At 45.0% G+C, this 18,096-nt stretch overlaps 1 protein-coding gene across 1 annotated transcript in view; it reads right to left on the reverse strand.

Annotated features, from left to right (window-relative positions):
• Positions 1–851: 851 nt before the first annotated feature.
• Positions 852–18,096, reverse strand: part of LOC126170627 (coiled-coil domain-containing protein 13-like) — an 84,364-nt gene continuing 67,119 nt past the window's right edge. Inside the window, exons 10-11 of the mRNA XM_049920745.1 lie at positions 13,119–13,235; positions 852–1,073 (exon numbers count right to left, since the gene is read on the reverse strand). Coding sequence (XP_049776702.1) covers positions 852–1,073; positions 13,119–13,235 — 339 coding nt within the window. The remainder of the gene's footprint in view (positions 1,074–13,118; positions 13,236–18,096) is intronic.

The raw sequence follows: 18,096 nt of genomic DNA on the forward strand, positions 1-18,096 counted from the left end.
ACATTGTCTTTTCAATCGAGTCCCAGTTCTTCTTACAGAATTGTATTAGATGTATCTGTGTTTGGAGGTTCCAGAGAGAACAAATGTTGGCGGATTACGTTCGTCATCACCATACAGGCTGTGCACCTCGCGTAATGGTATGTAGTGCCATTGGCAGACAAAACGATCACCTCAGATTCACATAGCCTATAATTTTGAGAGATACTGTTACATTTCGGACATGTTAAGGCTCGTGGCTGTGCCCTATATTATAAGTCCCTGTGCCATTATATTTCAAAAAATTAATGGAAGACAACATGTTACCCATATCATAGTTACCTATCTCAATACAGAGAGCGCTAAACTGTTTCCGTATTCAGCATATTCACCAGATCTCTCACCCACTGAAAACATCTGGTCATGGATTCCTGAGAGGCTGGCACACCACCACTTACAGCCACTACGAACTCTGGCAGAGAGTTAAAGCGGCATGGAATTACATACCCTTAGCTGTCATCTAGGCTCAGTTAGATTTTATGCCTTGGCAGGCTAGAACCTTTGTTACTGAAAGACAGGTCTGTTGTGTGTACTGAATTTCACAACCTGTATAGCCCCAAATCGCCTGAACCACTTATGCATGTAAGTAGTATTTCGTTATTTGCAATTATAATGGCAATCAGAATACAACTGTTACACCGCAAATTTTACTCTGAACTAGCAGCTATTGTAATAGAGAGGAAACCAGTTGTTCTTCAGTAGTGCTAAAGGTAACTGGAAGTTTTATTCATATTCTCAGTGGATATAAGAGGCAAAGATGAAAGAAATGGTGTGACAGACAGTGACAGAGACACTCGCGGAAGAGCAGTGAGGTGTCAGCGGGGAGGCGGCGCCTGGCTGCGAGCTCTGCGGGGCACACTGCTGCGCCTGCTGCCACGGCTGCTGCTCACACTGCTGCTGCCGCTGCTGCTGCTGCTGCTGCTGACTGGCTGCTGCAGCACGCTGCCGCTGACAGACTGCTGTTGCACACTGCTGCGCCGCTGCGGCCCAGGGCTATGGCTGTAGCTGCTCGATGGTGCTACTTCACTTCGCTGCTCCTGCAACACGTACATTTCTACATTCCATTGTCTTATATATATATATATATATATATATATATATATATATATATATATATATATATATATATATATATATATATAGTCCTGTTAAATTAATGTCACCACCACCATAAATATATAAATGTCACTACCACTTATGTTTGACATCAACTCCCAGTAATCTCCCATAGATGGCAGGTGTCAGCACTATCAGTGGATTGTACACTACTGGCCATTAAAATTCATACACCAAGAAGAAATGCAGATGATAAACGGGTAGTCATTTAACAAATATATTATACTAGAAGTGACATGTGATTACATTTTCACGCAATTTGGGTGCATAGATCCTGAGAAATCAGTACCCAGAACAACCATATCTGGCCGTAATAACAGGCTTGATACGCCTAGGCATTGAGTCAAACAGAGCTTGGATAGCGTGTAGAGGTACAGCTGCCCATGCAGCTTCAACACGATACCACAGTTCATCCAGAGTAGTGACTGGCGTATTGTGACGAACCAGTTGCTCGGCCACCATTGACCAAAAGTTTTCAATTTGAGAGAGATCGGGAGAATGTGCTAGCCAGGGCAGCAGTCGAACATTTTCTGTATCCAGAAAGACCAGTACAGGATGCAACATGCGGTCGTGCATTATCCTGCTGAAATGTAGGGTTTCGCAGGGATAGAATGAAGGTTAGAGCCACGGGTCGTAACACATCTGAAATGTAATGTCCACTGTTCAAAGTGCCGTCAATGCGAACAAGAGGTGACCGAGACGTGTAACCAATGGCACCCCATACCATCACGCCGGGTGATTCGCCTGTTTGGCGATGACGAATACACGCTTCCAATGTGCGTTCACCGCGATGTCGCCAAACACGGATGCGACCATCATGATGCTGTAAACAGAACCTGGATTCATCCGAAAAAATGACGTTTTGCCATTCGTGCACCCAGGTTCGTCGTTGAGTACACCATCGCAGGCGCTCATGTCTGTGATGCAGCGTCAAGGGTAACCGCAGCCACGGTCTCCGAGCTGATAGTCCATGCTGCTGCAAACGTCGTCGAACTGTTCGTGCAGATGGTTGTTGTCTTGCAAACGTCCCCATCTGTTGACTCAGGGACCGAGACGTGGCTGCACGATCCGTTACAGTCATGCGGATAAGATGCCTGTCATCTCGACGTCTAGTGATACGAGGCCGTTGGGATCCAGCACGGTGTTCCGTATTACCCTCCTGAACCCACCGATTCCATATTCTGCTAACAGTCACTGGATCTCGAGCAACGCGAACAGCAATGTCGCGATACGATAAACCGCAATCGCGATAGTCTACAATCCCACCTTTATCAAAGTCGGAAGCGTGATGGTACGCATTTCTCCTCCTTACACGAGGCATCACAACAACGTTTCACCAGGCAACGCCGGTCAACTGCTGTTTGTGAATGAGAAATCGGTTGGAAACTTTCCTCATGTCACCACGTTGTAGGTGTCGCCACCGGCGCCAACCTTGTGTGATTGCTCTGAAAAGCTAATCATTTGCATATCACGGCATCTTCTTCCTGTCGGTTAAATTTCGCGTCTGTAGCACGTCTTCTTCTTGATGTAGCAATTTTAATGGCCAGTAGTGTATATACAGTCCTGTCAAATTAATGTCACCACCACCTATGTTTGACATCAACACCCTTTTCTCCCATAGATGGCAGGTTGCAGCACTATCAGTGGATTGTATATAAAGCATGTCAATGGTGCGTGGGAAACAGAGGAGTCACTGTGTAATGTGGAGATGGAGCGATTTAGTTGATGTCCAAAAGGTCATGATTATTGGTTTTCAGGCCAAGTGTGGAAGTTTGTCAACTGTTCTTGTGCCACTGTGGTCAAAGTATACCGTGAGTAGCAAAATGACACTGTTCAAAACTTGCACTGAACTGCCAAGGGCCTTAGATGTTAGGGATGAAAAAAACTGTGGTAACATGGAATAGATATGCAACAGCTGAGCGACTGAGTGCCCAGATGAACCAAGGGGCTACCAACATGTCTCTTCAATGACCATTCAGTGAACGTTGCTGCTTATCAGCCTGCGCAGCATGCACCTGACTGCAGGCTGCGGATACAGAGCTATGCGTGAATAGGATAAATAGGTCTAAGGAAAAAAATTAGAAGATGAAGAGAAAAGTGAAAATAATTACGAATACTTGCTGCGCCATGCTCCACTTTGGCACGCCGTCAGAGCAACGTCCATTCTATCATTGACCGTTAGAAGCGGAACGTGGGATCGTCCAGTCTTGGCTGGCACGTTTCGTTGAGATTCCAGCTGCTAGGCGGTTTGGCGAAGATATTCTGTATATAACTCGCGAAAGTGACCCGATAGTGTCGATGTCGGCGAAGGGTGTTGTGGTGTACTTGGAGGTGTGTCCAGAAGTCCGCCGGATCGAAAATGTCGTCCCGGAAGAGATAGTTGATAGTCATACCACTGCTCCATGTGATGGCATGTCACTTAGACGATGGAAAGCAGGTCGTGTCTGGATATATCATCATGGTAGGAGAAACGTGATGTGGGGCGTAAGGTAGAAAGCCACAATCTTCTGTACGAGAGTCTAGACAGCTGTTGCTGGCCCACACTCTAAACGATGTAAATCTGTATCTTCGACATTGCACTTGAGGCACAGGGATGAGTCCACCAGCGCGATGTGATACCGTTTCTGACTTGTAGTATATTTGCCGCTGACGAGAAGGTACCACGTCGCCGTGGTGTCAGTGGTGCGGTGTGCTCGGTGAATCGTTTTCCAAACTGTAAACCATGAAACCTGGGGGTGACGTGCTTCGACGGGGTTTCGGGGTGAGTACGTTCGGAGAAGGCGTTAGATATCGTGGGTGCTCGTCTTCCTGGTCCTGGGGAGCTTGGTGCATATGTAGCTCTATTCCAAAAAGAAACAGCCGATGTGCGACATCGGAGATGGGATGTGTGCCAAAGACGTCGGTGGAAGTCTCAAAACAGGTGCGAGCTCGTTGGTCAACGTTCCAGATAAAACTAGTATTTTGGCTTTTCCATAACCGGAGCCTAGTATTGGTGTAAAGTGTCGAAGTCGTGGCTTTCACGTTAACTAGATCGAGGCCACCATCCCGCTTCAGTAAAGTGAGGGCATCACGCTGGACTTTGCAGATGTGTCCAGAACATATAAAATACCCGAAAGCCTCCTGTAGTCTGGCTGCCATTGTCGCAGTGATGGGCAGAACCTGCGCGATATGGGGTATCCGGGCTGCCAGATGAGTATTGACGAAGGTGACTCTCTGGCGCATATTCAGCGGGCTTAGTGGGTGATTTTGTATGTTGGCCCGAATGAGTTGCAGTAGCGCCAGAAAACTGATCGCCGAGTTGCGACGAATGTCTCGCGAGTAAACCAATACGAAACAGCAAAGGGTTTCAACCAGTTGAAAGGGGACTACGCTGTCTGCGGGAAGGCCGCGGCCGATCTTCATGGCCCCTGATTTTACGACGTTCCTAGCGCTCCCTGCCCCTGGACTGTAACGGGTAATCCACTGCATCGTAGCTTGTACGTCGGCCGCTGAACGTACGACGAGGGCTAAGTCGTCCGCATAGGCTCGGCAGTGGAACACATGACCCCGGAGTGGAATACCTGTCAAACGTCACCGTAATCCGCCAATTAGTGGTTCCATAGCAATGGCATATAGCACCGTCGACAGTGGGCAACCCTGCCGTACTGAGCGTTCAATCCGTATAGGTTCTGTAAGTCTGCGGTTGACGAGAAGCCTGGACGTTTCCCCATAAAGGAGCCGCATAATCACCTGCGTGAACGTCGGGGGAATCGCCATCCGATCCATCACTGCGTTGAGGAATGCATGATTGAAGCGGTCAAATGCTTGGTTGAAGTCGATGGAGATTAAAGCGCCTGGCAGTCGCGAGTATGTTGCCAGAGCAATCACATCTCGATATTCACTGAGGGCTTCCTTTACATTACGATCGCCGCCCAAAGGTGTTTGTTCGTGGGAAACAATTTCTGTTAATACATGTTTGAGTTGCACAGCTAGAAGGCATGTGAAAATCTTGAAATTGGAATTGAGTAACGTGATCGGCGATAACTATCGAGTCGTGTTCCTCCTGCAGGTTTCGGGACTGGTATGAGAAAACCTTCAAGGAACGTTGGTGGCGGGAGTGCCGCACCGAACAAAAGTTCGCAGTTCATGTCTCTCCATCGTGGAAACATCAAATCTTCGAAGGTTCTGTAACATTCGAGCGGTAAGCCATCCGTGCCGGGAGACCGATTCAGTGATCCTTTGGCCACAGCGCCATGGACGTCGTCGGTGGTTACTTCCGCAGTCAGGAGGGTTGCAGCCGCGGTGTTTAGGGCACAATGTATCTCCTGGGTAACCTCAGCAATGGCCTCTGCACAGGCAGGCCATTCTTGATAGAGAAGTCTGTTGTACGTTGTGAAGGCACCCGCAACGGCGGCTTGCGAAGTCAGCCGTCGCCAATCGGGTGGGTCTAAAGTTGTCATTAAGGCCTGTCGGCGTCGACGAACATTTTGAACAACATGGTGCATAGAAGATGCTTCATAGTTAATCCTATCTTGGCCACGTGCTCGTACAATGACTCCTTCTAGACGCCACCTGGTCAAGGTTAAACACTTTGTCTTGATGCGTTGAGCTTCTTTTAGATGGTCCACGGATGGAGGATGATCCATGAGCTGGCGTAGAGCGCTATAATAGAAATCTGTTGTGTTACACCTAGCTTTGGCTCTGCCGTAGTGTGTCAAGGTGCGTCGGATGGCTGGTTTGGCGCACAGTAATTACCATTGCAATGTGGTACCGTAACGCATAATGCGTTGAACACAAGCGTGGCATGTGTCGGTGATCTGTTGTCGACATTCAGGGTCCTGGAGTAGCGTAACGCTGAGTTTCCAAGGTCCTGCACTGTGCCATAAAGATTGTCGACGTAGGTTCATGGTACAGATGTAGATGTCATGATCCGAGAAGGCAGACGGCCAACGGCGTCGAGGAGAACGGGTTTTAGAGCGTCAGATATATATATACTCCATCGAATCGGCTGGCGGAGTGGCTCGTGATGTGTGTATGCCCCGGGCGGTCGCCGTATACCACTCTACAAGTGTCGAGGAGACGAAGGCGGCTGACGAGGAAGCGAAGTTTTGGACATGGGGTGAAATGAGGGTACTGGTCTGTACGCTCGAGAACACAGTTGAAATCTCCACCTACTGTGAGATGATCGTATCTGCCGAGGAATAAAGGCGTGATATCTTCTGCGTAGAACTGGGAGCGATCCCTCCGTTTGTCAGTGCCCGATGGGGCGTAGAGATTTATGATTTTGATTCCTTCAACTGTTATGGGCAGCCTTCGCGCCATTGGTAGATATGCGACATCGGAAACTGCAATCCATTCTCGGAGGAGGATGACTGCGCCTATGTTTTCAATAACCGCTGCGGCGGCGTACGTCTCGTATCCACAACACCCGGACCAAGTTGGTATTCTCAGTTCTTGTAGCAGGGCGATTTAGATGTCCGCTGCTCTTAGCGTGTCGTGGCGCCGGGAGCCGATATTATTGGTATTGATGGTAGCTATTCGATATGCCTGATGGAGGTCCGTGCTATGTTCCATGGCTTCTGGGCGCGGGGCTTGCTCACAATCTCTGTTCGACGGCTCACCGTCTTGTGGATGATTCGCGTGCTGCGTCAGATTTATGCTCCATGTCTTCGTCCTGCGAAGGTGGCTCAATTGTCGATTCTGATGTCTTGCGGCGTATTTTTCGTCGTTTGGGCGACTTCTGCTTTCGGCAATGAGTTTCGGTGTCTGAGGACGGAAGAGATTCACGTCTTTCCGGTACAAAAGCCGCGGGTGCTATGTTGCGGTCGTCATTCTCCAGAACACTCTCATTGGTATCCTTGTTATCGTCTAGCGTGGGTATGTCCGGCTGTTGGACATGTTCACGGGCGGCATTGCCGGTGTCAAGGTGCTGGGATGCCTTCAGGTGTATCGGTCCAGAGAGACGCTCATGAGCTGCGACTCGTGAGGGATGGACGTGCAGTGTCGCCGCTTAGGTGATTGGAAGGGAGGTTGTGGCCCGGTCGGTGTTCGTATCGTCGTGCCGTAGTTGTTTGATGGGGTATTGCAGGTATTCATTACGGAAGTGTCCTTGTTTTCCACAACCGGAAGATGTTCGATGTTGTCCGTCGTAAATGACCACCGCACGACAGCCGCCGATAGTAATGTACGATGGGACGCGCCGTTTGAGATCTATTCGGACTTGTCTCACACCATTAAGCACCGGATACGTCGTAAACTGTGCCCATGTCTAGGATACGTGACTCTGGACTTTTCCATACGGACTTGGCATCGCGATGACTTCATCTTCATTCACCTCGAAAGGCAGTTCGAATACACGGATCGTTCGAAGGCCAAGTCCTGCATGGTCGACATCCACAGGCCCGAAGTTGCCATCAGAGTGTCAAAATTTTAGTCCATGTCGCGTAGGTTGAATAATCTCGTTGCAGACAGCGTCGAAGTCATCTTAACATAAACGACGCTGCTAATGATCGATGGGTGTATGCCGATGAGATCGTCACGGGAGATCTTCACATCTTCCTGTAGGAAGCGTTGGACGGCCAGTGCTTTGCTTTCGGTCGTGCGTATTCATTTGAAAAGGTGAACTTAAAAGTGTTCTTCCTGTAAGAGTTGGCCATTATAGCTTGTTCGACTGAGAAGCGCGGTGACGTGGAAATAAACAAACACTCCACGCGCGCAGCGCGTGGGCTGCCGTGAACTGTCTGCACTGCTGCCCTGCCAAAGGCAGACTTCCCTGCCTCCTCGGCCATCCGGAGACGCTTCCCGTCCGACTCCTCCTTCACCACTGATTTATTTCATTGTCTATAAGCGGCTGAAGTCCTGTTTTCTCTCAGTATAATTATTAAATAGATTCCTCGTTGGTAGCGAAACTTGCAGAACACTGCGAGACACGAAAGCAGAACATGAAAACTGTATGAATGCTGAAAATGGACTCCGTATTGCAATTGAGAACGAGTGCTTGACCACAGCTAAACGGACGTCTAAAAATAATGAAAGTTATGTAGCTGTGACAGTACATTTTGTAACACAGTCTTTTTGAAATATGATGTTTGATCGCAAATATAGTCCTGTGTAATTTTCTTATTTTCGAGTCCTACAGAAAAATATACCCCAAGTATTTCCATTTATGCCTTTCATCCACTGTTGTGAAACACACGAAACTACGCACAAAATCGAATATAAAATCTGTATCCTTTTCTCTTCTACAGTATACCACACTTGCTTAACACTCGGGTACAGAACTGCAGTCAATAATGCAAACTCACTTGGAGCTGAAAACGTGTCTGAGCTTCCCCATTACATAGTTGGCAATGCTTGAGCAAGGGAACGATTCCATACTTGGTATTCCGCTCATTTTAACTTGTTAAGTAAGCTGTTTAGGTTTTTATATTGGTAACGCCACGTAGCGCTCTGTATGAAAATCACTCGCTGTGCTGTGTGCAGTTTGTGGCTGGTTGGCATTGTTGAAATATTCTCTATTGTAGTGGGCAGTTGGATGTGAATAGCGCATAGCGTTGCGCAGTTGGAGGTGAGCCGCCAGGTGTGGTGGAAGTGGGGAGAGAGATGGCAGAATTTTAAGAGCGGACGATCTGGACGTGTGTCCGCCAGAAAGAGTAAATTTGTAATACTTGGTATCATGAACTAATATATATAATTATATAATTATATATATATATATATATATATATATATATATAATTATATTTAATTTATATTTAATTTATATATATATATAAAATGACTTTTGAACACTATTTAGGTAAATACATTGTTTGTGCTCTATCAAAATGTTTCATTTGCTAACTATGCCTATAAGTAGTTAGTGCCTTCAGTAGTTAGAGTCTTTTATTTAGCTGGCAGTGATGGCGCTCACTGTATTGCGGTAGTTCGAGTAACGAAGATTTGATTTTTGTAAGTGATTCATGAAAGGTATAGGTTATTGTTAGTCAGGGCCATTCTTTTGTAGGGATTATTGAAAGTCAGATTGCGTTGCGCTAAAAATATTGTGTGTCAGTTGAATGTCTGAGTACGTTCAGTTTTGCTCAGCTGTTTGAAAATCAAATAACATAGAGGTTTTCCAGCACTGTCATTTATAAAATCTTTCTAAGGGGGATGTTTCAAACTGCCACTGAAGGAACAGATACTGCCACTAACAAGAAATACACCGAGATCGGGGGCACTGAGGGCTGCAATGAAAGGCTCGAAGAGAACGAATTCAATGCGTAGGAGAGTAACTTACTGGCTGCATAGAGGTTACTCAACCACGGTATTATTGCACTTGGCCGTCATCGTAAACACGCGGTAATGTTACAGTAAACGAAAACGCATCGCACTGTCAATGCTCCCAGGTCAGCTGTGCGCATGCTATCAACGTCAGTTACACGCTGGCTCATGATAAGCCTCCCAGTTGCATTGATATAGTACCGTATTGATATTGTGGTTGAACAATAAGTTTCAAAATGGAGCTTTGAGGCTGCTTGTTAACAGCGACAAGGCGCGAGTGGTGTTGATGTTATGAAAATTACCGAAGTTTCAACAACAGAAAGAAGAAATTGTCATAAAAACTCAATGTTTCTCATTGTTATCCAAAACCGAGGTGGATGGCGAAGACTGACTTTTCTGTTGCTGAACGCTGCTGTGTTACTGAAAATATAGTAGGTCCCAGCGTGGAACGTATTAGTTACATAGTATGCACGACACAGTAACAGTGAAATTTTAATAGTCGCGTGAAATATCACCCATTCTCAATCTACAATGGGAAGTCCATGAGAACGTAATGTGAGGTGTACTTTTAAAGTTGGTAGACAATCGCAGGAACTGGCTTACCGTGTTTGGGGCATTCGTCCATATACTACGTATAGGAAGTGACTTATCTGAATTGTCAAAAGGAGTCATCATTGGCCTTTGGTCGACGAGAGGGGGAGGGCACGGTGTTACTTCAATGTAACTAAACGTGTACTTTTCGGGCGTGTTTTTTAGGAAAGTACATATCAAATGTACTAACGGCATTATTTTATTTTATTAATGGAAACGTGTGCCTTTAATGTTCACAGTAAATACCGATGACATCATTGTGTGATGCATAAGAGGCATGTTGCACGTGAGCAGCGTGCTGTCCAAATGAATAGAGTGTGAGCAGCCACATTTTTATAGTAACAATTCAGAGATATCTGATATTTATGAGACATTCAAAGCAGGCAAACGATGTCAGCACCAATAATAACAATGGTGCATTGACGCCAAATATTTAAAATTTTTTTGGCAGTACAGGAAATGCCCGCTCCTCTAGGCCGCTGGTAGAGAGGGTATAAAACGGAGACCGGCAGAAGCAAGAAAAGAGTTCCTGAAAAAGACAAATTTGTTAACGTTTAATGTAATGTTTGGAAATATTTTGTGAAAATATACGTCTGAGTGTAGCCTTGAATGGAAATGTGAAGTGCACGAAAACATTCCAGAACTTTGGAGTTCGGATAACTAATAAAGAGATACTGAACAAAAATTATAGACAAAAATTACGGCACAACCTTAATACGAGTAAAACAAGTAATCAGTTGACTTGACACATCCGGAGGCATTTGGGTATAGGCTAGCTTGCCCCAGTGGCGCACAGGTCCCAGCGCTCGACAGTTTGGTTTACCCACTTGATGCTACAGGCCACAAATTGTATGCTCTGCAGCTGTAGAGGAGTACACGTCACTTTCCTTTCGTCGAGCCCCAAGAGAAAGACAGGCCATGGCACGTGACACTGCAGGACCTACGAGTGCCAGCAGCTGTTTCCAACAGGGAACGAGTAACTATTTCAGACGAGTTTAATAGTTCTTGACTGCATGTTTAAACACATGCAAGTTCTCGATACCAAATGACAAAATTAAGACCTTTAGTGTGTACCTTTTCAGTTAAATGTTGATTTATTGTGTGCCCTGTACGGAGCCGAGCGTTCTCGAAGTATGGCGGACAAGCCGACTAGTGTGACGTCACAAATTCCTTGCAGGGCCCGTATATCTCGTTGGCTCGGCCTTTCGATCTTTTCAGTGGTGAGAAATTCAGTTCTAATATTAAAATGTAAATGAATTAAGAATAGGATAGCGATCTTTTATCAACAAAATACCTATATCTGAATAGTGGTAAGTCTTCTTAAACCCCAGTCTCGAACACTACGTTTAGCCAAAACGGGTACACAAAATCAGTTCAGTAGACAAACATACTGAAGCTATCCTTCACTTTTCAGGGATTATTGCCGAAATTGAAGTTTCAACGAATTCAAAATGGCATATGGAGACAGTGAAAAAAGCAATCGAGGGCATATTAGCTAGGAAGTTCAGCATCACGGTAGCAAAAGAGGGCCTTTCTTTCCCTAATAATTCGTTAGGTGAATGTGCTTCTGCCATTAGACGAGGGGAAAGTACATCAATTGTACCATCTTGGAGCAGATTTAGAAACAGTTTCAGTGATCAGTTACAACATGAACCAGTCAAACACTTTACACATGTAGACAACTTGCTCATAAAGAAAATATAATTAAAAAAAGTAGTTCATGATTTAGCGGGACATTTGAAAGTGACTCATCAATTCAACAAGAACAAGAAGACTCTAGGCAGTCTTCACATTGGTCCTCCCCCTCGAGCGACACGGACGCGTTACCATGAGCCACTCACCCTGCCCTGAGGGCGGATCCACTGCCTTGGGTGCACTAGGAGGTGTCTAGGAAGCAGAGCCCATGGACAAAACAAGTGACACTTGAGGTGTCCCATGCGATGTGCAATATTCTCCGCCACCGCTACACGCTGAGATAGCAGTCTGAAGGTGACTGACCACAGCCAACAGCACATTCAGCTTTGGCAATATATGCGAACAGCTGAATATACTATTGGCTATGGTCAATCACCTTCAGGCTGCTACCTCGGTGTGTGGGTCTCTTTCTCTCCAGGCAGATACCCTGACTACTATGCCACACTGGCACAGTGGCTTTACACAACTCCATGATCTACCCTAGCATGCCTTCCTCCTTGATCCAAATTCGCATTCATGCATCAGCCCACTTACTAGTCCCCATAAACTCGAACAGCATTGTAGAGGCTGTCCAACTTGAATGGAATAGCATCTCACCATCGATGGAAATGGGCAATCCTGCCTGAATATGAGGCATAAGTGCGTTTAAACAAATGAAACAATATGGTTCCAGAGACCATTTAAGGTGTCAAATATCTGTGACATATAAATGCAGACTGAAGCGACAAATGAAAATTTAAACCAAGGCCAGGATTCGCATGTAGGTCTCCTGCTCACTAGGCAGATGCGCTAACCACTGTGCCACACTGGCACAATGGCTTTGCACAAATATGTGGACTAACCTAGCATACCACCCTCTCAATTCTAATTCCCATTTACGCCTCAGCGTATTGCCCCTAAACTCGATCGACAGTGTAGAGGCACTCCAGCTGTATTGGAACAGCACCATAGTATCAAATGGGGGTTCTGCTGAAACCCAAGTATAGGTGCTTTTAATCAAATGAAACTACGTGGTTCCAGAGACGTTTTCAAGTTTCAAGTCTGCTAGTGTAATCCGTAGAATTGTGCAAAGCCACAGTGGCATAGCGGTTAGCGCAATTGCTTAGTGAACACCAGACCTGCCTTCGAATCCTGCACTTGATATAAATTTTCATTTTTTGCTTTGGGCTGCTTGTATACATCATTATTATAATTAGTTTACACAATTATCATAAAAGTACAAAAAGGTATATGTGTGTGCCACTGAGGTGACTTCCATTAGTCAATTTGGAAACAGGACAGAGCAGGGGGGAGGGTGTAAAACTTGTAGAGGGAGACCAAGGGTTGACTACAGTCAGCGGGTTCAAGTGGTTTTAGGATAAAGAGGCTTGTGCGAGGTACACTAGTGTGAAGAGCTGCGTCAAAGGGTCTCAGACTGAAGATGACAAGAAGAAAGGCACCTGGTCCCAGGAGCGCTGCAGCAGCGACAGGTATTTGGCGCGGTCGTCCTCCTTCTCCCTGCGCAGCACGTCCACCCTGGTGCGCAGCAGCGCCACCTCCTCCTGCAGCAACTCCAGCTGCTGGCGCTCCTCGATGGTCAGCAGCTGCTGCTGCAGCTGCTTGTTGGCCGGCCCGCGATAGCAGCCGACCTTCACCAGGCTTTGGCGCTCCAGTTCCAGGCGCTCCACCTGCCATCCACATACCAATCTGCACAATTCTCTTCATCACAATTACACTGATGGATATGGGAAGTGTTGTACTATTAACACGTTGACTGAGTGGTAACAAACTGATAACTCCAATGCTGTGGGACATATTGATTAAAATTTCATCCTTATGTGAGCTTATTTTCAAACCAGAAAAAAAGTCATTCTAACTAATAAAGAATGGTGTGGTTACATGCTAGTTATTGCGTGTGGCTAACGGTACTAGAACTTTTCAGGTGGAGCTCGCAATTTAGCCTTCTGACAGGATGGGCACATGCATGCTTGGACTTGACCTTAGGTCAACTCATTGCCATGAGGGGCGTGTTAGCATCGTGCCAATAGACCACACAGAGACATGGCTGTAGTGCAATGCCTGTCGAATGGTGGTGACGAGATGGTCTCAGGACACTAGTGTGGCAAGGAGAGTAGGCACAGGTCCTTCCGTGAGGACTGTACAACGTGTAGGTAACAGGATTGTTAGAACAGCTCTGACGAATACACAGGCACTGGAAATACAGGCAGACAGCGACCATAGTGAATAGATTACTGGAAATTGGGTTTGAGCTGCCATGTATCATTTGCTACTGACACCATACCACAGTCGATAGAAACTTGCACAGTGTAGAGTCCTAGTCAACTGGGACACTGCTGACATATTGTGGTGTTCAGCTATGAGTCTCACTTCTGTGTACGGCCGTCAGGTCGAAGCCGACATTCCCATATATGGATAAAGGTCACGAAAACTGTGATTCTCGAGACCCATCATTGAATCGTAGGGTGGGGAGCTATTGGATATTAGAAGACGAATTATCTAGTAAATGTTTAAGCCCGGCTCAATGATCGTCAGTATGAGGCAAATATGTTAAACCTTGTTATCATATCCTTTATGAACAATGTATTAAATGGCATATTTCAGCAGGATCCCACTTTGCAATTCGCACCTCATACACCATAATGAATATACGTGTCGTTGACTGGTCTGCCCGATTTCCTGATCTGTCATGCATAGGATGTCTACGATTTTATGGGAAGACCTATACTTTCAAACCAGTCTCCAACTAGGAATATTTTTGAACTGGAACAGCGTGTATTTCAGGTATGGCAAAAGTGAAGAAGACGTTGACAGTCTCTCTGATCTCTTATTGCCACAAATACAGTGGTTATTCGTGCCTGTGGTGTCACTTATGGCACTGATGTCGATAAGAGTCATCAGTTCCGATGGGAACGGTAGCTTAATTATTCATTACCTCTTATTTGACGGACATAGCTACAGACTTTGATAATTATCGCACTGTTGCTTCACGGTGTAGCACTTTCCGTTTCCATCAGTGTATGACAAAAAAAAAAAATGGTTCAAATGGCTCTGAGCACTATGGGACTTAACAGCTATGGTCATCAGTCCCCTAGAACTTAGAACTACTTAAACCTAACTAACCTAAGGACAGCACACAACACCCAGTCATCACGAGGCAGAAGTGTATGACAGTCGGCACTTGTCCTCAAAAGGACTAGCCGCATCCACAGAGAAGTTTGCATGCTGATACAGCAAGTCTATCTTAAAAACTTTAAATGCATCCAAATGTCCCTGTCTCCTTACTTTAAGTCCGAAATAAATGCTGCCATTGCTTCCGTGCTATAAGTTTATTAAATTTTCTCGTGAATATCACTGGAGTTATTCACCGGTTTGTTAACAGCACTTTTAGTCCCATCTACAAGAAGTACTGTGCCATCCATGTAACCTTTGTAGTAATGAAGCCCTGAACCTTTAAGTGCGCCGCCGTATATGTGAAAGTTGCTGTGAAGTGCATTGAATACTGATAACGTATAGCAGCTGAATAAGTAATCTCACAGTAGTAAAAATCTATTATAATATTATATTGTGAAAAAGCATTAGGTGAAGCAATACATATTGTTACATGTTGTGGCAAGCGGCTGGACTTGTATCGATCGGCGATGACAGTTAAGTGTTACTTGAGTACTCTATAAGAACAAGGAACTGATAAACGCACTGGTTTCCTTTTCCTAAGGGTCGGAGTCAAAATGCATGTGTAGATTGACTGATGAAACTGTCCACTATTGAGCAAACGCACTTCGGACAAACGATGAGACTTCAAATGGCTCTGAGCACTATTGGACTTAACTTCTGAGGTCATCAGTCCCCTAGACTTAGAACTACTTAAGCCTAACTAACCTAAGGACATCACACACATCCATGCCCGAGGCAGAATTTGAACCTGCGACTGTAGCGGTCGCGCGGTTCCAGACTGTAGCGCCTAGAACTTCTCGGCCACCCCGGCCGGCGATGAGACTGTTGCTTCAAAATAATCTCATTCTGTCTTCTATCGTATCCGTGTTCAACGTAGGTAGTTCCTTGTCGGTGAAGTCACTGATGTCAACAGTGCGTTAAACTCTAGACTTGTGTCCGTCCTTTCGAGATGCTACACCCTCTGTGGGAGGGAGGGAGGAGGGAGTGGAATTTAATAAATAACTAGCGAACCTGACAGTGCTTCGCAGCTGATAAATGTGTGTGGGAATTGGATATAGTCCTAACCTTCTTCTCCCCCGTCTCTCTGTCCATCACTTCTTCTCCCACCTCTATCTCCATTTCCTCCTCTCCCCACCTCTCTGTGTCCCTCCGCCTTCCGCCTCTCTACATCCATTTCCACCCCGCTTTCACTTCATCACCTCTTCCCCTCCCCTCTGATCTTGAGCCTTGTTTATTGTTATTGCCAACGAATCCTGATTTGGGATGTGAAGTCGCTTAAAATGAGTGGCTGAATCAGCTGAGATCATTGGTATACAGGGTATTAAAGACCTCTCCTGCTGCTGGATCTCTAAGGATAGTAGCTTCAATGACAGTATTTCGCATTATTTTAATCTGAAAATGGGTAGAATTACAAAGTATCTGACGATTGAGAGTCTATGGTAGCACTCCAATCATAAGGAGCTAAGCCATAAATACAAACTTTCTTGTTTCCCGTGAAAACCGACTGCGATAAAGCACATGGTTGTGTGTACAATTTCTTAAAAAGAATTATATTTAAGGAGAAACGATATTTATGAGAGAAATATTTGGTTTAATGGTTTAAATGCCTCGCTATTGTAGTTCAGACTGCCTGCAGGAAAGAAAGATAAACCTAACATTTTCACAGCTCAACATTTTCTTCCTGTCTTAACAGAAAACATTTATATTATTGTTTAAAAATCTGTAGCCTATGTCTGTCTTGATATTTATTACACTACCATGAAAAGTTTCGAGTAAACAGGTCAAGATGTTTTCGAAATATGTTCTTGCAACGTTCCCTTTTTATATATTTTATATGCATATTTATATACAATGTGTATTGAAAATATAATAGCTTACGCGGATCTGATTATTCATTAGAGCATATATAAGAAATTATGTGGCTTATTCCGGTCCGAAAGTTTATTAGAGATTCGTCTAACATTTTGCATTTTGAAGTTCAGAAGTTCATCGTTAAGAACTTTTCGAGAAATTTGCTAGCAACGGTTCTCCAAAAAAAAAAAAAAAATATATATATATATATATATATATATATATATATATATATATATATATATCTGTGTGTGTGTGTGTGTGTGTGTGTGTGTGTGTGTGGCCTATGTCCGTCCGAACGTTTCTTAGAGTATCGTGTAAAAATATGAAGTAAATCAGTCAAGAAATTTTAGAGATTTTCAGTAACAAAATTTCAGCTTTATGGAGTACACAGATATTTGTTTACAATATATCTTTCAAAATATATAGCCCATATCCGACCGAAGATTTATTAGAGTATCGTGTAAGAACTTAAAGTGACCTGGTCAAGAACTTCTCGATATATTTGGTAACTACATCAAACAACAACTCGTTTTCGTAAGCTCACTGGACAAAATATTATTCACCATTAGAGAAATCATTACAGGGATCATTTAATATTGTGTAATTCCGCACCTGCACTTGATAACCATTTATTTGTTTAGGTTTGCAGGTACATCGCACCCATGTTAAGGCGCTCGCAGAGAATTTGTTCGTGCAATCCCACCAAACTGCGGGGATGCCGATATCGGCGGTTTTCCGGCTGTTCCAACAAGTCCCACATATTTTCTGTGTGTTTCAAGTCAGGTGATTTTGCAGGCCGATCGAATTGTAATAGGCCGGGGGAGTAGCCAGAAAACCAGTCATATATTCTTTTTTGGTGTTGTCGTCTTGAAAAACAGGGGTATCAGTAGCATATTCATTACATAGACGTTGACTTAAAGACAACGGCTGATCATTCAGAATTTTTAAATGAACATGCTGGGTAATTTTAGTGATAATCTCGGCGAGCAGGTCCAGTTTATTATTAGAAAAACGCCCCCGAAACATCACAGACCCACCTCCGACTTCAGCATGACCTTTCACACATACAGGATGAAATGTTTCACTTGACTCGAGGACGTACGGCATTTTAATACAGGCAAAGAAAGTGATTCGTCAGGCCACATTGCGTTCCGCCAATCAGCTACTGTCCACGGTCGCTGATTTACAGCCCGCTGAAGACGCGCAACTTTATGTGGCTGTGTGAGCAATGGCCTCTTGCGAGGTGACCGACTCAAAATGTTCATTGGATGCAGTTCCCGTCGCCATGTTATCGCTCTGTAATAGACTGGGATGGACTCCCATTGCCTGCAGCAGTTCCTGTCGGGTTCGCGACTTTGATTCACAAGCTGTGAAACGTGTCTTCGGTTCCTC

This window comes from Schistocerca cancellata, chromosome 1 (genome assembly GCF_023864275.1).
Source record: "Schistocerca cancellata isolate TAMUIC-IGC-003103 chromosome 1, iqSchCanc2.1, whole genome shotgun sequence".
NCBI classification, from domain to species: Eukaryota; Metazoa; Arthropoda; class Insecta; order Orthoptera; family Acrididae; genus Schistocerca; species Schistocerca cancellata.